This window comes from Engystomops pustulosus, chromosome 1 (genome assembly GCF_040894005.1).
Source record: "Engystomops pustulosus chromosome 1, aEngPut4.maternal, whole genome shotgun sequence".
NCBI lineage: Eukaryota > Metazoa > Chordata > Amphibia > Anura > Leptodactylidae > Engystomops > Engystomops pustulosus.
The window spans coordinates 131,755,063-131,779,897 of record NC_092411.1 but is presented as its reverse complement, the minus strand read 5'-3'; the positions used below and the strand labels follow the sequence as shown (position 1 = coordinate 131,779,897).

Below are 24,835 nucleotides of genomic sequence, written 5' to 3'. Positions count from 1 at the left end.
CTATCACATGAGGGGACAGCTTAAAGACTTGGAGAGTCTCTCCTCTCCTGCCATTTCCTGCTGTGGAGTGTTAGGGAGTGGGGGACGATCTGCAGTTTGTGTCTGTGTGGATTATTTGTTTTATATACAAGTGTAAGGAAATCTATGGGAGAGATAAGAGTGTAGGTGTTTGGGCTTCTGCTGGAGCAGTGAGACATGAGGTAAATAGCTGAGAGCAGGGAGTGGAGAGAAGAGGGGTGTGTCTTATTCTACTTCCATAGTCAGCTCCTCAGTGAAGATGGAATGTGCCTAGCAACAGCAATCTAAGGAGTCACTGACAACCAAGGGGAAGTCTGCAGAATACTAGAGGAAGGAGCAAGATTCCGTTAACTAAACCAACTGCAAAAGGGCTTGAAATTACCTGCCCTACAACATATCAAAAGTTTTTGAAATGACGGTTACTCTTTAATGGAGTATCTGACAAAGTTTCCTATTATGACTTTATCAAAATAAGAAATGTGCTTCAAAAGTTTGTAAACTATAGCTCATCACCTGCACTTTTTTTATAGGTTGCAGACTTCATTTCAATATAGGCAGAGAGTGAAGAGACTTGAATTACTGCAGCCTTTTATTTGCTCCCTGCTGATGTCAGCTTCAGGCTTAGACAGGGAGAGAGCAAGACAAAGAGCTAAAGAACCTGCATATCTTATCCAAACATGGAATGAATTACAATGATGCCTGTGTCTGTAGAGGCAGCAGAGTTATAACCACTGCAAGGAACTTGCTAATATGAGAGTAGGTAAAATACAGGTTGGCAGGTTTGAAGTATGACAATATTGCAGGTTCACTGTAAAATGGCAGGCTTTTCTTCTAGAGAAAATGTAAGGAATGATCTGCAGGTGAAAGTCTTCACATGGATACAGCATGTAAAAGCCTAGGAAAATAATTTGAAGAAGTTCCGGCACTTCAGGAGAAAAAAAAAAAAATCCCTTAGTCATATTAAAGCCTACAGGCCTACAAGAAGTTGGTGCATTTAACAGAAAGCCCATTGATCTCAGTGGCAAGTGTGTAATGAGTACAGTCATTTCCATGTTGGCATTTCTGTAGGCATTTGCTGTTCATTTCAGCATCTGTCTGGTAGAAGTAAAATTTTAACTTCAGAAGAGTTTTGCAATAGAATAAAACATAAGGGGGGTAACAGTGACCTTACAGTTGCCAGATTACACGTTAGCTTACTTGTTTTGGATGACAAACGCCAAAACACTTCAGGTAACCTGTAACCTGTGTGAAATACGTATTGTAATGGATTACAAAAAAGAATTTTGACTTTATATTCACGATGCCAGAAAAGAATCTCCTTGTTCCTTGAGCATATTGGTTCCTGATGAATATTATTATCAATAATATTGGATCTTGGTAGCTGTAAAAAATAAATTATATTTTTTGTGTGTACTGAAACGCATTGGGCTATAAAGATCTCTCCAATAGTAATGAACGGAACCATAAAAAATTCATGTTCGGGTACTGGACCCAAGCCCCCACCAGTTAAACCCGTGATCGGTTAACTGTTTAAATAATGCCGCCAGCAAACTCTCTGTCATCGGGGACAACAGTTCTCTTCAAAATGGATAAATACCACTGTCGGCATTAAGACAGTGAAACCTGCAATCTTTGCCAGCACTGATTGTGGTTTTATAAATAATATTGAACTTTACAAAAATGTACATAGAGACCCAAACATGATGACTCTTTTCGATATTGTCAATATTGTCAGCAATGCCATGTTCATGTTTTCACCACTTAAAGCATTTGGACGTTCCTGAACGTCCTGTAGCAAAAGGGGGAGTATGAAGAAGGCTCACAGGCTGAGCCCTATTCATACTCACCGGGTGTTTGCTATCACCGATCGCAGATGTTAACCCTTTGATCGTCACTGGCGGCATTAAAGGGGCGGTGGCACGTTGGCTCTGCCACGTTGGCTCGGATCATGGCTCTCAGTAATGTCATCGGGGAGCAGCAATCACTTGCCATGACAGCCTTGGGTCACACAAAGAAATTGTAATTGATGATGTCCAAAATCCTAATATACTGCCATACTCTAGTATGGCAGTATATTGTAGGATCAATTCAACAACCTAGGGTTAAAGTACTCTAGGGGGTCTGAAAAATAGTAACAAAAAAAGTAAGAAAAAGTAAAAAAAAAAGTGATCAAAAGGTCGTACAGTCCTAACAATGATAGCATTGAAAAAAAAAAGTTATTAGTGCCAGAAATGGCAAAATAAAGAATTTTATTTGTACAGGAGGTTTTAATTTTTGTAAATTTATGTAAACATTATAAAACCTATACAAATTTGGTCTCCCAAGATCGCACCGACCCAAAATATAAAGTAGATATGTAATTTGGGGCGCACAGTTAAAGCCGTAAAATCCAAGCCCACAACAAAATGGTGCATACGAGTTTTTTTTTTAAATCATTTTCACTGTATTCAGAATTTTTGTTTATTGCTTCCCAGTACACCGCATGGAATAATGAATACCGTCACTATGAATTTGAAATTTGTTATGTAGAAAACAAGCTCTTTACATGGAAAAATAAAAAGTTATAGATTTTTGAAGGTGGGGAGTGAAAAATGAAAATGCAAAAATGAAGAAGGGCCTGGTTGTTAAGGGGTTAAGGTTACTGCCATGTATCTTCTTCATTGGTATTTGCAGTTCTTTTTTCACAGCATTGCTGCTTTATGATGCTGATTTAAGTTCTCTGTCCTCCCACAAACCTTTCCTTGTCCTTGAAGATTCTAGATAATTTTGGTGCTGCCAGAAGGATCTATAGAGGTGGGGGCGCCATCTCTGCCATCCTTGATGGAGACATTATAGTTTAATGATTTCCAGCTGTGCCCAGACTGATATGGAGTTTAATGGGCACATAAATTTCTCCTGGTGCTCGTGTTTATTGTGCCTTTAAAGCAAACACTGCACCTTCTACATTGATATCAAGGCTCTGCATAGTTTTCAGCTACAATAGCCATGGCTTTTAATAGATAGTTTAAAATGGTTTTATTATTGTTCATGGCCAAACTACGGTACAAATCCAAATGGCCGTAACCAATAAGCAATCAATATGATCTATCATAGAACTGCAGCAGCTTGCATAATGTTCAGTTTTTGGTTATATTATTTTAAGCTGAGAAAATCTATATTTAAGGCCTCCCATTAATAATTATCTGTCTTTCTCATGCCTGTGCTTGATCTGTTCCAGGTGATCTTGTTGCTCATCATGCTGATTATGAGGAAGCGTGTTGGCCTAACCATTGCCTTGTTCAATGTGGCTGGGAAGGTTTTCATCCATCTACCACTGTTGGTCTTCCAGCCCTTCTGGACTTTCTTCGCTCTTCTCCTCTTCTGGGTCTACTGGGTCATGGTCTTGCTTTTTCTGGGAACAGCAGGTAAGACTTGAAATGCCAGTTCTGATTAGGCCTCGTTCACTTGTTTTCAAACACAATTTAAGCACTTTTACGTCTAATCATATACATTAAAGAAGGAGAAACTGATGTGCAATCACCTCATTTGAATGTGGCCCGCAGGTATTGTTTCTGTTGCTGTTGTTTTGAGATAAATGTGCCCTGTTTGTGGCAAATATCTTTATACACAGGCACTACTTTGCCAAATCCCTTTCGAAACTGATACGGAAAAAGTGTGTTGGCAAACAATGTGAAAAAATCTGGTATGTTTTTCTGGCATAAACTTTGCTGATTTATTACTACACAACGGACATTTTGAAAAATAAGGTTTAAAATAAGGCTTCATGCACAGGAAGTGTGATGTTGTTTATGGCCATCTGACATTGATGGACCTCAACGTTGCATTCCTCTGAATTCAGTAAAACTGTCCTCATAGATAAAATATATTTCAACACTTCTACCATCTCAAAAGTATAATGGGTCCTGTCACAAACCCCACTCACCGGAGTCCGAACACTGGGTGCATTTACGCCAGGGAACCATGCAACTTAGCCCTTAAACTCCACCCACTCACAAAATGGCGTCCTGATGATAATTCCTGCGCTACACTACACACGCAGGGGCCGCACAAACACACTATGTACCCCCCTACCACTTACGTGCCTATGGAACTCTGGAGCCACTCTGTACCCCGATACAGTCACCCGGTTTTTTTCATACAACTTGTCGCTGCCACCACTCGTAATTATGGCTCACGAGACGTCCACACCAGGACCGCACACATACACCCAGATAAACGCTTTTCTAGGTGCCGTACAGAATTCCTGGACCCACACGGTCTATAGCTACTGCTTGCTTACAGACACTCACTGCCTATAACTACTGTTAAAGGACTATTTAATATGCAAAATAGGCACAATGCTTAATAGTTACAAATATGATGAAATAACAGACCTACATAACAGCAAACGGTAAAATAAAAAGGGATAAAATAAAAGACAGACCTCTTACTAATCGGATTGGCATAGAGAACCGCGGTGGAGAAAACTGATGAAAAGCTTGGAAGTCCTACAAGCTTAATGCATTCTCCATAGACAACAAGAATTCAATGGTGGCATGTTACTTTTAACTAAAAACCTGATCTGCCCCCTTGGTCATGTGAGAGGGTTGTGGCTACACCTAAATCAAGGTGAAAGTCCGGGACATATTCCCAAAATATGTTATATTTTTTCCCTACATGTCCACCACATTTCCCAGCGGGTGTCCACCACATTTCCAAGCGTGAATTAATAAATATAACATTATCAAACACCATTCTGAACTGTTGGCTCCCTTCCTTTAAAATCCTTTGGGCTCGACACCATAGGACTATAAGGGTATTCTGATCCAGATCCGTTGACCAGAAATAGTCATGAAGCAAATATTTCAAAGTTTTCTTTGAAGTATAATTTCATGTTCTTAAGTAACCATTTTAAGACACATGAAAACCATGAGGGTTTTGGAGACACCAAGTCTATCAATTCACGCGACCCAGTAAACCAATTAACATTTCTAAGGGACAGAGGAAACCAGTTACCACTTCTTTTGATAAAGGGGGATAAGAGAATAAAGGAAATCACGGAGGGGGTGGGATCCGTTGCCTTACGGCCCAGGGTGCTAATTACATTATCTTATAGGGCAAAGGTAACTTCCCCTTAGCCTCTATCATAAGAAGGGAACTCCTAACCCATACTTAATCACAGGTCCTTGCAAATTTCTAATCATAATACATTTTGTATTTATAATCTGAAGGACCAGGTGTTACTAGATTACATGATTACTAGATTGAAGAATTAAGTTTGGTCTGTTCTCCAAGATTTAGGTTGACTACACATCTGGTGGAATGGCTACGGAATTTACCTCCGCAATTCTGCAGCCATGGAGCAGGCATCAGAATCCAGACAATGCTTCTGTATGGAAAACCTGAAGGGTTATGCAGAAGAGCAGCACGTAATGTGTTTTGAGCAGGCAGTCTTGAGATTAAGTGACGTTATTGTGTCATTGTATAGATTTAAGATGTAGATTTAAGATGGCATAATTATGTAAATCACAAAGGGACATTGTGTGATTGGTCTTGTCAATAATGGGTCTTTTTGCTGTTAAAAGGTTTTTAAGGTCACACTGGAGTGCAGGGAGGAGCTCAGTGCAGCGTCAGACTGGAGAACAGTATGTCTACCTGACCCTAAAGTTAAATGATTCTGGGTTGGGTCCAGGGACAACCGAAATTGTGTACACCAGGACTGATAGAGACAGATTGGAATTATATCTGTGAAATGCTGTATTTTTGTTAATAACATTGAATTAGAGGATGTGTTATTTTGTTATACTGAGTATATTTAAAAAGGACCTGCCGTCTGTAAAAACAGCACTAGGAGCTAGTTGTAGCAGTGTTACACTTCTAGCGTTGTCGTTTAGGGGGGTCTTTATTCTGTCTAGCTAAATATTTTATTGTCTTTTCACAATTTTATGTAACTTCTCTTTTAGGTGATCCATTTATAAATGAACAAGGATTTGTTGAGTTCAAGATCAATGGTCCCTTGCAGTACATGTGGTGGTATCATGTAGTTGGGCTGATATGGATCAGTGAATTCATTTTGGCCTGCCAGCAGATGACAATTGCTGGAGCTGTAGTCACTTATTATTTCACAAGGTATTATAGTTTTATTGTCTATATATTTAAAAGGGTTGTGTCCGTAATGATATTGCTCTTCTATCCACAGGATAGGGGTAAATATCAGATCATGTGCCGTCTTGGCTGCTATGCCCCTTTCCCCCCCATTGGCAAAAACGAGGGATTACAATTACCCCTTATCTGATTTACACTTCCAGGCTTCATCCATCCTGTTATCTGACTGGAAGTCCCTTAGAAGTTAATGTAGCACAGGATGGAGCACTATTCTGAGGTCTATTGACTTCTATGTGAATTCCTGATCAGCATACAATGTGGCTGAAACCAAGAATAAGAGCAGCACATAAGAGGTACTTGTGATCGCCCATTCAGCTAATTACGAGAGTCTAACACCCAAGACCACCCCATTGACACAGTCCCTTTAAAACATTTATGTATATGGCTGTGTATTTTAATGTATTGTATGGTATTTTATCAATGTTTCTTCTCTGTGCAGAAATAAGAGGGACCTCCCTTTCACTCCTATTTTGGCGTCAGTAAATCGGCTCCTACGTTACCATCTAGGGACAGTGGCGAAAGGAGCCTTCATTATTACTCTGGTCAAAATTCCACGGATGATCCTCATGTACATTCACAGCCAACTCAAGGGAAAAGTAAATATCATTACAAATTATAGTGGAGTTTTTCACCATAGTCGTTTCTGTCTGCATAGAAGTAAAAAAATAGCCTCTTTAAGGTCACAACACTATAAAAAGTGCAGTGTTTTATTTACTAGACACATCATCCATTGCTCAGTCTATTAAAAATCTCAGGCATCCTATTCTATTAACCGTATCTGTAAAGCAATAATGATTTTACCAAATTATCATATGTAATTCCCTCTTTAAAAACAAAGTTATAGCATTTTCTGTTCTGAAAGTGTCTGAATCTTTCTTACCAGAGGTGAAGTGGGCGGAGACTAATGTCTTTCTGTCTATGCTCTCAAGCCAAGGCCAGTTACTTTGCCCACAGATCCTATGATGCCTTGTGTTCTTACAAAGTAATTTAGCATTAAATCCATTTAGTTTCCCACAAGTAAATCCACTGAACACTGCACAGTGCACATACAGGATGTATATGGTGACCAGCCTGGCAGCTTCCATTACATGGAGGAGCAGGGAACATGTAATAAGTGGTATAAATCATTAGTACATGAAGTCTATCTGCACAGAGCCGATGACAAGGTGGGGAAAGGGAGCAGAATGAGGTGCAGAGACAGAGAAAAAGACTGTAGAATCGCAGACTGGGACGAAGGGACTGAATGGGATCTGGGGATAACTTGCACCTCACTATTCTGTGCAGGAGACATCTGTATCCACAGTCTTGAAGTAGTGTAGATTTGTACCGTGTTAGCCATGGAGAGCAGAAGAAGAGTGAAGAAATCAGGCGATAGCTTTTTGAGGCTAACTCAGTATATTTGATGGTGAGCTTTCGAGAATACTAGTTCTCTTCGTCAGACATGATGTTAACATCATGTCTGACGAAGAGAACTAGTATTCTCGAAAGCTCACCATCAAATATAGTCAGTTAGCCTCAAAAAGGTATCGCCTGATTTCTTCACTCTTCTTCCGCAGTCTTGAACACATCCAGCTCTGCTACATACACAGAGAGAGCTCTGTCACATAACCTCCTCCCCTGTGAGCCGGGAACAGCAGCCAATCCCTTCCAAAGAGTCCATAGAGTTTGTTTATACTATGGACTCCAGGGCTTATCAAATCAGAGAGAGGAAGCAGCTACTGTAGCACTAATCTGAGGGGTATAGCAAAGAAACTGCTGGATATAGGTAAAAAAGATAATGGGCAAAGTTGTTTTACATCCCAAAAGCTATTGATTTTTTTTGGGAAAAAATTTGTCACATCTCAAAATATAGCTGCGCTTGATGATAGAGTTTTTTTTTTTTTTTAACTTCCTATACCCAATAATGGGGGCATTTAGAGATATGCTTTATGACAGCTATATGGACCTCAGGAGCATGCTGACAGCATTGACTTCTTGGGGATAGTGATGTAGAAATGTTCTGTGACCTTTGCCAAGATCATTGTACATGGAAGTAAGAGTAGATAAGCTGTGACCATTGAAAATCTGAATTTTCTTTAGATTGTAACATGGAAAATTTTAAATATATCTAACATTTTGAAAGAAATGTTCAACACTAATGTTAAACATGAATATCAGGTTGGGAGGGGTTGAACCCACCGTTTATCAGGTCTCTGCTCCGCCAGCACTAGTAGCACATGGTCTGGAAACTTGAATGGATTGGAACAGCTGCAGTATGCTGCATGGTGGCTACAGAGTGGATAAAGTCACTTACTTCCCACTTTGTACTCTGTGTAGTTTTAACAGCAATGGTTGTCTAGAATAGCCGAGCAGTCTGGGCACTGGAAATAAAGATAGGTCTATAGTTCAATATTTTTAATCTCTTCTAGAACCCTTATCATTACCTTATAGTGAACCTATCAGCAGAAATTGACCTAATAAACCACCACAAACCTTCCAGATCATGTTTCTTTCATGACCCAGTGTGGTGGCATCATCCAGAAAATCAACTTTGAAGTAGGTTTTATAAATTCGTGGGGAAAGCGGGCTCATCAATGAAGTCAAGCTTTCCGTTACTGATAATGCCCTCCTTGATTGAGATCATTAAGAGCCCCAGTAACTTAGCATATATACTTGAGTACAAGCCTAGTTTTTCAGCACAAAATTTGTTCTCAAAAACCCTAACTCGGCTTATACCCGTGTCAAGAAAAAAAAATAGTCACCTTTCTGATGTCACCAGCAGGTCCTATGCTTGTTTCGATGCTCTGATGCCGCCACGGGTCCTACGGATCCTCTTTGGGTGTTTCCGCTCCTCTTCGGGTCCCCTTGCGATGCCGGAAGCTCACAGACAATGACGTCGGCAAGCAGCTGACGTAATTCTGCATGATGGCCGAGCGCAAAAACCCGAGGAGGAGCGGAAGAATCCGAAGAGGACCGAAGGACCCGAGGCAGCATCGGAGACAGACTGGGAAGGCTATATGCTACAGGGGCTGGGCAGGCTGTATACTACAGGGGGATGGCAGGCTATTCACTACAGGGTCTGGCAGGCTATATATTACAGGGGTCTTGCTGGCTATATACTGGGTGGCTGTGACCAATGCATTTCCCACCCTCGGCTTATACTCGAGTCAATAGGTTTTCCCAGTTTTTTTTTTTTGTTTGTTTTGAAATTAGGGGTCTCGGCTTATACTCGGGTCGGCTTGTACTCGAGTATATACGGGTATATCCCTGTACACGGGGGCATCAGTCACAGAGAAGCAGACATTGTGCAGAGGGCAGAGCTTGACTACTTTGCTACATTCCCAGCCTCCGTGACTTTAGAACCATTTTACATCTCACTTCAAAGTTAATTTTCTGGGTGATGGCTTTACACTCAGCCATGAAAGAAACATCATCTAGAAGCTGTTGCTTGACATCATACTGGTAGTGGATTATTAGATCATTTTCTGATTACAGGTTCCATTTAATATGGGTTCAATTACTATTTTATCTGCCTTGAAGCCTGTTGGTTTTAAATGGTGTAATAATGAAGAAAAGTGTCATTTTTAGTGCTGTTGCTTCTCTCTCAATATATTTTCCTAAACCAAGCTTCTTTTAATAAAAAAAATGTAAGTGTAATTATGGACCGCATGTCACCAGTCAAACTGACAAAGCTAGCTAGCACTTTTACAAGAGCTGAAAAATTAATTTGTCAGAAGTATAATGTCTGGGGATTTTTGTTGTTTGATTCTCTTGAAAAGGCCGAAAAAGGGTAATCATCATCTTGTTAATTATCTAGGAAAACGCATGTGCCCGCTGTATGTTAAAATCCTGTATCTGCTGTCTCTGGTGTCTAGAAAAGTGCCTCACATATTTAAATCAGGTAAGTAGCCATATGTATCCCTTTGTATTAACGATGGTGCCACTAGTTATGTAATAGCGAATGGTGATAATTGCCCAAAATCTTCCAGTTTATTTTCCCATGAATGCATGGTTTACAAGTGCAGGCGGTCCCCTACTTAAGGACACCCGACTTACAGATGACCCTTAGTTAAAGACGGACCCCTCTCGGCCCACAGTAACCTCTGGTGAAGCTCTCTGAATGCTTTACTATATAGTCCCAGACTTCAATGATCACCTGTAAGGTGTCTGTAATGAAGTTTTATTCACAATCCTTTGTCCCATTACAGCAAAAAAATTTGAAACTACAATTGTGACTGTGGCAAAAAAAAATCTACTGGATCTACAATTATAAAATATACAGTTGTGACTTACATACAAATTCTACTTAAGAACAAACCTAAGGAACCTATCTTGTATGTAACCCGGGAACTGCCTGTAATTGATGAGGGAATTGTAGTTTGTCAGTAGACTTCTAAACAATCAATGACCAACTTTGGCTTAAAAGTGGCTCAGCAAAAGCTGGATGAGACCACATTGTGTGTACTTATTACTGTAAACTGCTGTCCATTTCCTTTTTTAACTACTGAAGCAGTGAAATCTCTCTCTATTTTGCATTTTGGTGAAATTCTTGTTTTCTTTAGAATGCATATACAGCCACTGCCATCAACAGCACAAATTTCTGCACTTCTGCAAAAGATGCCCTTGTTATTCTTGTGGAGAATGCACTGAGAGTTGCTACCATCAACACGGTGGGAGATTTTGTGCTCTTCCTTGGGAAGGTAATTGTATAGTATGTCTAGTAATTGCATAATTTTACATTATGATATATTTGTGTATCTATGCTTGAAATATTGGTGTTATCTACTCTATCTACATATGATATATTAAAAAATACTGGATGGCTACCAGATGCTTCAATACAATTATCAAATATTTTGTCAATTAGGTATAGTACAAGGTTACAAAGGTGTAAATATAAGTGAGTCATTTCAATAGCTAAAAATTCCTGGTCACAGCTGGTGCCATTGAAATCTACACATAGAATGGTATGCCGCGAGGGAAAAATGCCAAAAATGGCTTTTTGAAAAAGAGGGTAAATATACTATAATGATAACTGGCTGTACATTTTAACTGTTCTGTAGGGTTTTAGTTTTTCTTTTCTTGAAATATTCCTGGTTCTAGACAAGCTGTGATCTTCTCCATTCATGGCTCCTTCAAGAGAATGACCTATATTCCAGAATTATTGCCCATAAAAGGGGGTGTTGGACCACCTATTTTTTTGTGCCAAACTTTCACATGTTATTTACAAACTTGTATCCAACTGTGTCAGTTCCCAAGTGACTACAAGAAAGCATGTAAAAATATCTCATCAGTGCAGGTCTTTCTTTGTCCCCTAAATTTATCTCCTGCAATCCTAATCTGTTTTTCACTCTGAACCCTCTGCTGAATTTAGTTTGACACCTCATAGAGCTTTTTTAAGAATACATAGAAGCTCCTCTTCAAAGGTTGAAAAGCATGACTCCTTTTTTTTTTTTTTTTCTTTCAAAAACTGCACCTCACCTAACCATGGGTAGTGCACGGTGTTATAACTTGGCTCCATTCAACTCTGCAAGACCAGCAGAAACCATGATCAGATGTGGAGCTGTTTTTGGAAGAAAGCAGCCATGTTTTATCAAATTATGGTCAAGTCCTTGCACAATTAACAAAGGCAGCAAAGATGAGAGTTGCTAGAAAACAGACTACATGATTACCAGAAACTATAATTTCTCATGTAAATGCTCTGTACAATATTTCTGCATTTTTTTGTGAAAGGTTAGTCTTATTCAATTACTAAGAGCCATATGCAAGTTTGTTATGTATGTATGTATGTATGTATGTATGTGTGTGTATATATATATATTCTGTTTTTAGCTAATTTGTCCATACCTGATCATGTCTGATCTGTAGACTTAGGTGCCACCCACTGAAAAGCCCTTTTGACAAAAGCGCTGTCTATGATAAATGATGTTGTCGTCTTCCAAGACTGAAACCTAGGAAAGGCATTTTCTGTTGTTTTTCTTTCCACGGTTCATGAGTCACAAATGATCAGTAAACCAGTCTGCCATGCACTGACACTGACATTTGTCAAATGCTCCACTGTTCCCTTTTTAAGGAGCAGGTTGATAAATGCCATAGCCTCAGTAGTAAATCAATGCTATATTGGCCAAGTGTGTACGTATTTCCATATTCCCAATGCTGATAACTAGCCACATTATGGACACAGCGGCTGTAAAATACACTAATTGAGGCAAATCTATCATTTGTAGCTGTGGATTTCATTTTTGTGCCCTTTGGTAGTGACTAAGAGCTCATTTATGTATTCTAAAGGTCAAAAAATCCCCATCCTGTGCTCTCATTTCATAAGCTAAATAAAGAAACTTTTCTCTTTTCACCTTCTTTTGCCTTAGAATTTGGCAACAACAGAACTGTGGCACCAGTGGTTTTTATTACTTGCTTTTCTTCATGTGATACCTGGGGTTGCATAAGCGCCACATTTTAATTACCAAAACTGCTGTAATCAAATGAACTACGGTAGTCCTTTATTTAGAGATACAGAAATGTCCTTTCCCTCAACATTCACTGAAATATGTGCCTTCAGATAATCTTGTTCTGGGGAAAAAATGAAAACCTAAACACCACATGTGGCAGTACCCTGTTATGAGATGTATTTTCTCCTGGGAAATACATCTCTGGGTTTGTGTTATGAATTGCAGCCTTTCTTCACTGTCACAGTATTGTATTCATTTGTTTCAGTTCAAGTAAAAGTAAAAATGAACACCTCTGTAGAAGGTATGAGTGAATGTAAAACCAGGATATGAGGAAGGACATTACTATTTATCCTTTGTTTAATTTTTTTCTTTTTTTGTCTGCAGATTTTGATTGTGAGTGCCACTGGCCTGGCAGGCATTATGCTGCTCAACTACCAGAGAGACTACACAGTATGGGTATTGCCACTCATAATTGTTTGCCTATTTGCCTTTCTGGTTGCACACTGCTTCCTCTCCATCTTTGAAATGGTAGTAGATGTCTTGTTCTTGTGTTTTGCCATTGACACAAAATATAATGATGGAAGTCCAGGGAAAGAGTTCTTCATGGACAAAGTTCTAATGGTAAGTTTCTTATTCTGTGCATCTAAATTGTATTTAAGTAAAATAAATTAAGGCTATGGCTGCCACTATACAGTTGTGCATTCTCTGCATTTGTTACTAAGCAAATGCGATGTTATCTGTCTCCCTGCCCCTGTGCTGTGTTAGTCTGGAGAGCAGTGCAAATGAATAGGGCAGACCCAATTTCACTGAAGCGGATTCAGAATAGGATAAGGAGGTCCTTCCCACACATCCACCACACATGTAGACAAACAGATTTCCACAAAAACACTATATGTGATGCAAAATATCTTTCTTTATCAAAGCATTTGTATATACATTCATGCACAGTACCAGTTTTTGGTATGCATCATTGTAAAGTCCATTAGTAGTCCTTCAAAAGTCCATTAGACTGTACAGCAATCCACACCAAACATTTAGCAGAGACCTAGCCACATGGATGAGATCAGCATATGCTCACGGCTGCTACATTTCGGGGGGACTCCCCCTTTCCCAATGCTTGGATTGCTGTACAGTTTAATGGACTTTTGAAAGACTTTTTTTTGGTATGTGTCATTGTGTCTACAAATGCTTTGATAAAGAAAGAAATTTTGCATCACATATAGTGCTTTTGTGGATATCCGATTGTCTGCTAGTTTGGAGAGCAGCATAAGGCCTAGGGTTCGCCAATACTTACCTTTTCCTGCTTCCCTGAAGCTGCAAGAGTCTTCTTATTTGCTCCCCTGAACAGCAGCTATATGTAGCTCTGAAGCTGGCAGACATAATGATGTCATCACGTTGTGCCTGTTGGCTTCTCAGCAGCGTACAACTACCACACAGGGGAGTAGAGAAGACTGAGTATGTTTTTGTTTTTTTTTTACACATCAATACATACATCAGGGGAATGGGGACCAGGGAATTCTATAGTTAGGAAGTCGTTAAATCTGTGGAGTTAGTGAAAAGGGCCTATTATAATGCCCCTTTTCTGTGGCTCTGATTCTTGGCTACTCTGGGTGCACTGTGACTATTGGCTACTGTGGGGGCACCTACCGGCTATGTCGGGGTGCCTTGTTGTTTAAAATATACGTTCATCTTTGTGGAAACCCTCAAATGGATTTATTGTAATGTTTATGCAATATGAATGTGACTACAAATACATACATATATACAATAATAAAATGACATTCGTCCCTTTTAGGCAAGCACAAGTCTAATGTGGCCTCTGTGAAAATGAGTTTGACACCCCTGGCCTAGACCCTAGTGACAGGCTTAGGGATAGATTTATTATCTGATTAAATATTTAAGAAACGTGGTATTGACATTTCATTAAAAATATTGTTGTAAAAATCCAAAGTAACACTGATGATACATGCCCACTACGGCTCCATTCACACAGGGGTCCCCTGGGCTGTGGACAGGTGATAAATGTTTCGGGAAAAAAGAACAATAGTATGTAAAACCATTCTATTATTTTGTAATGCAGCAGTTGTTCATTTCTTATGCTCATCATTCTTTTCATGTGAATCTTTGGTAACGTGATAATGTGATATATATATACTTTTTACAGGAATTTGTGGAAAACAGTAGAAGAGCAATGAAAGAGACGGGTAGTGGAGCAGAGGGGAGGGAGCTAAAACCGATGGTAGGTCTAGGCCAAGAGATGACCGTGCTCCAAGAATTTCACTTTTACTTCCTTCCCCTATCTCTCTTCACTGACTGGGCTTCCTCTGGTGACCTCTTTGTTGTCTGCATCACACAAGATGTTCTTTTTTTTCTGCTTGTCTGCTTACCAATCATCTGGCTGGCAGAATTTATGTCACAGCTCAGACCATTACCTGTTAAGGCAAGCTGAAAGAAAATTATCTATACTTCTTCCTTGTGGGAGGACCCTAAAGTTCTTTATCTGTAACCTCTTGTGGAGGAACCATTTCCATTATCTTAATGGATGCGACTATGTCTATAATGGATTTCACAATTTGAGTCTATGGCCAGAAATTAGAAAGGTGCAAAAAGATATTGCGGTTACTGCAATGATCTTTGATCTTATACTATTCAATTATGTTTGCACCTTAAAATGAATTGTCCAATTTGGCCATTAGCAGCAAAAGATGGGAATAGCTGGATAGTGTCTGAGGAACTAAATTGTCAGGGCTATAAGTACAATATGCATAAAAGAAGCCTGGAGTAAAACACACAATTAGGTGATGGAAAAAGGATTTACTGGAGTGTGTTGTTAAGTTAACACAGTAACATGCTACTTTTGCATTATTGTTAGAAAATTATAATTTCCTTTCAGCTTGTCCGTTCCCATTCATGCTAACTGCTTTTTTGTGTTCATAACTTATTTATATATATTATTCAAAAAGCACAAAGACCATAATACGTCTTCAATCTCTGTTCACCGCATTTTGGATAAAATTACTGTGAAGTTCTGTTGCACCAAAGTTTTTTTTTTTTCACTTTTATTGGTTCTTATTGGTTCTCATTGATTTCACAGATACATCATTGACTTTTTTTTCCAATTCCATAAAACCTGGAGTTAAGCATTATGCATATGTTAGAGGTCGCTTCCATACATTGTACTAATGGCAAATAAAAAGTCGCTGTCTGTATATAATTTCTCTGCATCTGCAGAATGTATTGAAGGTAAATTGTATACGAGTCTGTTACATGAAGCACCTCTTGACATAATATGCAGTATTCCCATAAACCATAATTCTGCTTTATTCTGCAAGTGTGCCTCCTTCACAGAATTAATCCCATCATAAATGTATTGCAGTGACAGAATAACTGTCCAGAAACTTTTAAAGAAAAGCATGAAGGTGTATTGTAGTCTCTTGGGTAATGAAGGAAGTTATTTTAATATTGGGGAGAGCTGGATATGCATTAAGGGATAGTGGAAGCGAGAGAACATAGCTTTTCTTCTGAGCTATCAACACAACAGCCTCATCTTTTTTCTGAAGGCTACAAAATCCAGTATCCGAAATCTTACAGGAAGTGATTCTAATTTCTTTATAACTTACTATAATCACTGGCATTTATTGTTTTGCTGCTTAGATGACCATATTAAGATTCTATCACACAATACGATAGTTATTTAATTTTCTTTTTGCTTTTATTCATTGTTTTAGTACCTGTAGATATTCATACAAAAATCTCTTTCTAAATATGGTTAACCTCACATCTCTTCAATGATTTCTCCATCTGTCCATCAGATGCAGAGCTGGTCTAATTTTAGGCACCGAAGTAATAAAAAAAAAAAAAAAAAAATCAGCATTTCAGCCTACTCATGTAGTTTTATGTTATCTAAGAATATCTGTTATCTGGAGTTTCCCTGCTGTTCCAGCTAGTTGTTAAGACAGAGCCACAAATGCATAAAGTGAATGAGGCAAACTATAGAACCTGACAGCGCCTATATAGTGGTCTCATAAAGACATTTTCTCACTGTCTGCCCATCTCTAATACTTTATACATCCGTGCCCAAACAATATACATACAATAATCCAAATGTCATTACTAATCAATGAAATTTGCGCACGTTGCATTTCTGTTGCCATTCTTGGGGAAGGAACTAAGGCGCCAGATTTTCACTCTTTCTTTTCTTTTTTTTTTCTTGCCATAACTTTGTATATGTGGCAACTTGTAGATCGATGGGGACCTCTATCAATCCATGGGGATCCTGTTTGCACATTTTCTGTCACAGTTTGCCTGGTTTTGGTGTAAAAACATGGTTAATGTGGGTCATAGTAGAACTTTTTCACAAGCATTATAACTATGACATGGAGAAAATGTTCTCCTTGCTGTCTTCCATCATGTAGGGCCCCTTTTCGTGGTACATTATAAAACCTTTTAGTGACGTATAATCCATCTGAATACTGCTATAAATAAAGGACAGCAGGAGGCCGGGTGGGTAGCTACAGTTTTGTGTATATGAAAATGCATTTTGTGAGATGGGACATAAAACATCACACCTGGAAGAGACTTTTCAGCCTATACTGTATAGTACGTATGTTGTCCATACCTAAAAAGGTGAGAAATCTGTCTGTATATAAATTTCAGAGCAGTCCACTTTGCATGTATAATATGTAACCTTTTCATATTTTCCTAATGCTACACATGTTCTGCTTTCCTCTGCCCATTACTGTGTTGTGCTCTCTTTGGTGAATTTCATCTAAGAACATCCTTTATATGACTTTGTTTTCTAGGCTTCGGGAACAAGTTCTGCTTGAATCTAGCCCAGCAATATCGGACCCCACTGACATTCCAAAATAAACACAAGCAGCCAAAATAGAAGCAGGGTTAATAATATTCCTGTTTACATTTCTAGATTTTTTTGTACCCTATGAGTTGCTGCCAGCAGAATTGTCCCCATACAGGTTATTTTGTAGTTGTGCAGCGTGTGAGAAAGGTCAAGCTACTAAACTTGAATGGATATACAATATTTCCAAGTGGAAGTAGGTATTTTCCCTCTTTTATTTTGAGTTGGGTTTGATGCTTTAATACACAAGAGGCAATCTTTACACTGTCATCTGTGCTTCTGTCCTTTTAATACTTTGTCAGTGTAATACAAAAATCCATAGGGTTCTTTTTTCCTTTTTCTTCTTCTTCTTTTTTTTTAATAATTGTTTTTGGACATTGTGACAGTTCTTTGAAACGATGAGGGAATAAATGCAGATATATATTTTTCATGTTGTCGCTATCACGATTTCCCTCCCTCACACTGACTTTTCTGTACACTCCTGCAATTTGCACTAAATGTAACCTTAGTCTTGATAACTATGGTACAGGTTGACCTATGCCGGATGTCTATAAAAGTGTAGACTCTGCAATCTGAGAGGTTAGGCGCTTTGCAGCAAGAATTATACTCTGCTTGTTCTATGTACAAAAAGGCAAAGATCTTTTCCAAGGTCTTATGTTCTGAAAGTGAGTTGCCTGCTGTTTTGCTGTTTACTTCCTGCTCTTACAACTACTGTAAATGTTAATGTTTGTATGGATTTCATTCTAGTACTGCTATTCACAGCAGAGCTCAGGTTATTTCATTGCGGTTGTCAATTTACCAGACAACTGGTTTGCTGGTAGGAGTCTATGCAGAAACATTTTTGCCATCACAAAAGGTGTAAAACAACTGGCATACACTGTTTTGTGGCATTTGTAAAATGTTCTCTCTCCAGAAGGATTGACGGCCACTTCATAATATGGTGTCATCAAGGGGATACATTCTCACACTGAACAGGGCTCATTTAGCAATACTTCTTGGTGGCAGTTCTCTCTACTGTAAACATTGAATTAAAGACTATATTGCCAATCTCTACAATGGCATGTTAGGTTATTGGTCAATGGCCCGTTTCTTTTGAGTAATCGATAAAAGCTTTAAAAGAAATGGCCTTTAATTGTTTCTATATTTATAATGTTGGAGAAGTCTGTATGTCTTATTTTTGCTGAATTTCTGTAGTTCTCTCAAAGAAAAGGTATCCTTACACTCTACTGAAAGTGGGACAGTTAATCATGTGGCCAGGAGGAGAGGCGTGTGATTTTTTTTGTTTAGGATACTTTACTTTTGACAGTCAAATTTATTTGGAAAACTATACATTTGCATATGTCCTTTCTTTAAGATGTCTTGTTTTTAATGACTTTTGTAGGAAAACAAAAAATAAATAAAAATGCTTTAACTGTCTGTATTTATTTTACTGCTGTAGACATTACAGGGGGCTGCGGAGGAGTTTTTTGGGGCTATGAGGACATTACAGGGGGCTGCGGAGGAGTTTTTTGGGGCTATGAGGACATTACAGGGGGCATTTTTGGTGGCATACGGCTGCCATAGGAGTGCCCGATATGGTGAGCACACTTTTGCGCCACTGTGCCATCGCTGGAAAAAAGATCTTTCTGGAAAGAACAGTCTGTCTTCACGACTTCATATGGAGAGGGGAGGAGTAAGGAACACTCCCACCTCTTCTTCAACAGTCCTGGCCCAGGCGTAACTTGCATGTGTGACAGGGGCTTTACAGTGAAGGAGAGGAAGTGTTTGAACATAAGTTCATAAGATTTATGCGTGGTAAACTCCACAGGGGTGACCCGTGGCTGAAGAGGAGACGTGGTGATGCCAGGCCTAATGGAGAAGATTGAGAAACAACTACACATCACCTTGTGTAATAGGTAGGGATTTCTCCTGTGTTTTCTGTAGCTGTTAGGTACAGTTGTTATTGGCACAACCACACGTGAAGGGGGTTATGTACAAGGTACACTACTGAAAATTTGGTACATATGCATTGGGGCCCGTGCCCCGGATCTTTCGCGACCCTAGCAACGCCCCTGGTCCTCAGTGACCTCAGCTGGTCCTGGTGACATAACTTGTCTCCTGATGCTTGAGCCGACTGCGGAGGCAACTGACCTCCACAGCAGATCTTGTGACTGCGGACACTTAATTTCTTTTCTCAGGAGGCTTTCCCAAGACAATAGCTCCAGTCAATACTCACAAACCAGTTTGCTCACTTTAACTATTTGTATTTACTATCCCTTGTAACTTCTGTGAGTACAGCTAAAGCTCTAATTTATGTATATGCTCAGTGCAGAGCTACACAGGGAAACCACTAGATGCACATTTTCCAAACTTTACAGACATGTATCCCCCCGCCCTTCCCACCCCTTCATCCCCAACCAACCCCCATTAACACAAATACCCCCTTCAAACCAACAGTCCGGACATATAACATATTACTGCTTGGCCAAAGGATCAGAAGTCAAGAAAGTGTACAGCTTTTGTTAATCACATTATGACGGTATACAAGTTGCCTATGTTAGGATATGTATAATCGTAAAAATGCTGAGAATAGATTACAGCATAAATGTGAGGGCAGCCCAACTGTGTCTAGCCATGGGACCCATATGCGTTAGAATGTTGCGTTTGCTTTTCACTTGGGAAAAAGTGTTTATTGCAAATGAATAATATTGTTTATTTTCTAAATATATACCTCTGCACCTGGGGCGGAGGTATAAGTTTCCAATCTCGCTATAGCATCCTACTAGCTCCCAAGATTACCATATCTTCCATGTTGTCATTATCTAACGGACCCAATATGCATACCGTAGGAGTGTCTGACAGGACTACTCCGAATACTTGGAGATTAGGCTCAAAACGTCTTATCAGAACTGTCCCAATTTCTGACACTCCCACAGCACGTGCATCAGTTGAGCTCCAACCATTTCACACCTTGGGCACAAATCCTCAGCACAAAGACCAACCCTGAACAGCCAAATTTTGTAATTGCCACAGGGTGCCAAAAATAATTTAGTTACACTTACAAAATGATGCATGTTTCGAATTACATAAAAATTTAACTTAAAAGAAAATGAGATCCCGGGTGACAGGTTCCCTTTAAGACCTGTTGCATCTGGATTGTAAAGGTATCGTTCTGCCTTCTCTAAGCATTTGCATTCCAATATAATTGTGTGTTCTAACTTGCCTTGCACCCTGACAGAATCCTGTTCGGAGTCCCAGGTTTGTTTTGGTTTGGATACATTTAGAAAAAAAACATGCCTTGTCTGTGCTGCTCATTCACTCCTCAGCCCCCACCTTTGCGCTCCTGTACAACTCCTCCCACCTGCTTTTTCACTCACACAGGGACAAAGCTGATATCATGGGGGAGGGCGGAGTTGTACAGGAGAACAAAGGTGGGGGCTGAGAGCTGAGGAGTGATTGAGCAGCACAGACAAGTAACATTCAGAACAGGATTCTGCACAGTACAGTTTTACTCATTGGACACAAATATATAGTGATAACACTTTAATATTTTTAATTTCACCAGCTGTTTCCTTAGATAACAAAGAATGTTAGCAGCGTCATGTTCAATATTGGTTTTGTGCCACTAGAATAAATTGTGTCTTTTTGGAAAAGAAATTTGAAATAAGTTTACTATAAACTTTAGAAAATTGAAAGACGGGAGAGAGGGGTCCGCACCCAGGGACAGGAAACCCATCCTTTAAAAGTTTGCACCGGCTTCTCCACCTCAGTATGGTTTCCTATCCATGTGGGAGCATCGGTGAGGTTCCCTGAAGTGCTCGTCCCTTTGGGAGCCTTGGTGGAGCAGCGGCCCGGGAGAGCATAAGTTGGTATGCCGGTCTGGGAGCTGGGGAAGACCTCTTCAAGGTGGCACTGTGCCTCTATCTTTTTATAATTCACCACTGTCCAGAGCCGGCTGCCGCATCTGTGCCCCACTTCCGGCGGAGCTGGTTTTATGAGTAGAGCCCAGCTTGCATTATCCACACAGTTTATGCAAAGTTGTTTGTTAAAGGGGTTATCTTGCCAAAAAAATAAAAATGGTGAATGGCTGAGCTGCAGTTTCTGTCAAAGGGTAGTATCTGAGATTAGTTGGTTAGGTTTTAGTTCTGATTTAATTACATTTATGAACCGTTGAACCAGTAGTGCATACTTGTGATCTTAATTGTGTATTTAAAGATATAATGGGTAAAAAAAGGTTTCTGGGAAGTAGTTAGTATTTTGCTATCTAATAAAGATATTGTAGGAGATTTATGAAAAGTGATTTTATGGATGTTGAGTAATCACAATAGGTGTCTGATCTGTGCCTCAGCAGCATTATATCTGCATTTTATACAACAGTCTCGCGTTTCAATGTTATTCAATGCATTGAATAACATTGCAGTTATTTTTGACAGGTCGCATTCCAACATTTATTTAAGCAAATCCTATTCCTGTCCGTGTCCCATAGAAGTCTGTGGAACCGTGAACAATACACATGCCACACAGGTGTCAACCCCATGCTCTCCATATTTGCGGATCAGTTGCTAGGTAACACAACATCAAATGACTGGAAAAAGCCATATATTATAGAGTGCGTAAATACGTTCTGAGCATTGCTGAAAATCTTTTATTTCACTTGTTACTCCAGATTTTTCATGTGAATCTAGCTGTCCAAAGCATTTTTAAAAGTCACAACTTCACCCCAAACTACTCTAGTTTCACAAGATAAACTTACACCCTAAAGAGGAGAAAACCTGTTGCAGCTGCACAACACCACCTGAATGAGAAATCTGCCCCAAGAAAGGATGACCTTCAAGTTTGCTTTGTAAGTTTACTTTGTAAAAGTTGTTTTATCAATTAACATAAAATCTTGATTCACTTTGCACTGGTAAACATCACCAGATAACTTTGTAAGTTCTATGTAGACATACATCCCAACTGTCCCCATTGAGTTGGCCAGTCTCTGTTTTTAGGCTCTGCCCCACCAAATGGGAGGTATGTGCCGGGACATCAACTCTGTCAGAAGCCTCTGGACACCAACAGAGCTGATTACAGTGATAATGCGGATAGTCAGCAGCTCTCTGCATTATCTCTGTGCTTCTGCTTCAGCTCTGTGTAGCAACTGGCAGGCACGATGTGATGTCATCTGCCTGTTGGCTTCAGAGCTACAAGCAGGACAGAGGAGGAGCTTCTGCTGTGCGCAAAAGTGATTGTGTATTTATTATTATTTTGTTACTGTAGGGGTACAATAAGAGGGAACACAATATGAGGGAGAAAGGCTAGGGGGGTGGACAATAAGAGGAGGATTTAAAGGGAACATGTCACCAGGGACCTCATTTTCACTAAAGACAGGCTACAGAAGCCCATTACATCTGCAGTGCAAAGGTGTCCTTCTCTCAGCATTTTCATTACAATATAATTATGTGTTTTAACTTACCTGGCTTCTTGCCAGTATCCTGTAGAGAGTCCCAGGGTTTTCTTTGGTTTGGATGCATTTTTTTAAAGTGCACTCCTCAGCTCTCAGACCCCACCTTTTATGCTTGTGAACAACTCTTCTCTGCTCCACTGATGTCAGCTCACGACGCCCTGAGCTCTATTCCTGTGTGAGTAGTAGGGAGGAGTTGTACAGGAGCAGAAAGCTGTAATGCTGATCTGATCAGATCCCTTATAAGGACAGTGCAACTATCTGACAATGTTTTAGGTTTTCTGAAGACAGCCAGCAAGTGCACCCTGTACGAATTAAATGGGCTTCCCTTTTTATTAATAAATAACCTGCTCTGCTTAAAAGCTCAGCCCATCTGAAACAGGAAGACTTTCCAATAAGGGATATGGGACAGTGAAGGCCATTTAAACATATGCATTTTAGAAAGCGTTCTCTGTTTGCTTCATCATTCTTTTTTAGGTATGTCCTGTAAACTAGTCACTATGATGTCTACCATACAATGCCTCCTTCACTGACTCCCCCGCAGCCCTCATGGTGCCTGTGGAATATTCACATTGGACTTGGCCAGAAAGTTCTGTTACAGCAGGACAATACTAAAGTAGTGGAGAATCTGCCCACTCATCCAGGGGCGGATTAAAACTGCCATGGGCTCTGAGATGTGTGAATATTATAGCCCTACAAGTGTTGGATTTATTCTTACATATGGTACTAGAGCCAAGCTTCTTGGCGAATGGAGGATGTGTCCCTTCTGCCTGATTTCAATCTATGGTTACTGGACTGTTGGAGGGTTTGTTCAAAGGTCCTGAAATAGCTCTTAGATACATGTGTATTGAGAGCAGGTAGAGATGTAATAGTATTTCATGGGTGAAGGTCCTTCTCAGTTTAAAATTTGAATCCTAGAAGGATTGGGCTACATATACTGTAAAACACAACTGCAGACGAATGATCGTAGCGGATAAACCTGTATTGATGTGTTTTATACAGTATGTACTGATTCTGCTGTAGTGAACGCTTTTGACTGGGAGATCACAGAAGAATAGTAGGCATTTTTAGGTAGCAGCACCAGGGACTGCACACAATCCATACTTCATCTTCTCTATCAAATATAAAATCCACCAGAGTGGTTAACAAATACAGGCAGTACCGGGGTTACGTCCAAGATAGGTTCTATATGATTGTTGAATTTGTAAGTGTTATGTAAGTTGGTACAGGTACACAAGTATAACTCCAGACAGGGAACAAATTATTTTTTGTACCCTGTGATATTTAGATTTTAAAACTGTTGGGTTGATATGGAAACAAGGATTAACAATAAAGCTACATTACAGACACCTTGTAGTTGATCACTGCCGCTGGGACTAAAGAACATTAAATTTCCACCATCCAGAGAGCTTCCCAAGAGGTCACCGTGAGCAGAGATGTCAGAGTGTAACTAGGTGTTGTCTGTAAGTTTGGTGTCCTGTAAAGTTTGAGTTGTGTGTGACCTGCAATTACATATTTCTTACATACCGTATATACTCAAGTATAAGCCGAGACCCCTAATTTTACCACCAAAAACTGGGAAACCTTTTGACTCGAGTATAAGCCGAGGGTGGAAAATGCATTGGCCACAGCCTTCCAGTATATATATATAGCCAGCCAGTCCCCTGTAGTATATAGCCAACCCCCTTTATTATATTGCCTGCCAGCCCCCTGTAGTATAGAGCCAGTCCCCTTTAGTATACAGCCAGCCCCCAGTTTGCCCAGCACTTAAAAAATTAAACTTGCATACTCACCTTCTGGCGCCCCCTGATGCTCCCGAGTGCTTATACTCTTGTATAAGCCATTTTTTGTGCTGAAAAACTCGGCTTATATTCGACTACACGAACACATGTATCAAAACTAATGCAGTCTTTACTAGATGCAGTTTGCCTGTGGAGTGTGCAGAGTGCGCCAGATTCATGAAAACTA

At 39.7% G+C, this 24,835-nt stretch overlaps 1 protein-coding gene across 2 annotated transcripts in view; it reads left to right on the top strand.

The window, feature by feature from the left end:
- SLC44A1 (solute carrier family 44 member 1) overlaps positions 1–18,861 on the top strand; it is a 69,354-nt gene extending 50,493 nt beyond the window's left edge. For both annotated transcript variants that reach the window (XM_072153736.1, XM_072153744.1), the window contains 8 exons: positions 3,236–3,422; positions 5,961–6,126; positions 6,602–6,758; positions 9,959–10,042; positions 10,704–10,841; positions 12,975–13,211; positions 14,755–14,829; positions 17,393–18,861. In XM_072153736.1, the coding sequence (XP_072009837.1) occupies positions 3,236–3,422; positions 5,961–6,126; positions 6,602–6,758; positions 9,959–10,042; positions 10,704–10,841; positions 12,975–13,211; positions 14,755–14,829; positions 17,393–17,416 (1,068 nt within the window). In that variant the 3' untranslated portion in view covers positions 17,417–18,861. The remainder of the gene's footprint in view (positions 1–3,235; positions 3,423–5,960; positions 6,127–6,601; positions 6,759–9,958; positions 10,043–10,703; positions 10,842–12,974; positions 13,212–14,754; positions 14,830–17,392) is intronic.
- Positions 18,862–24,835: the final 5,974 nt, after the last annotated feature.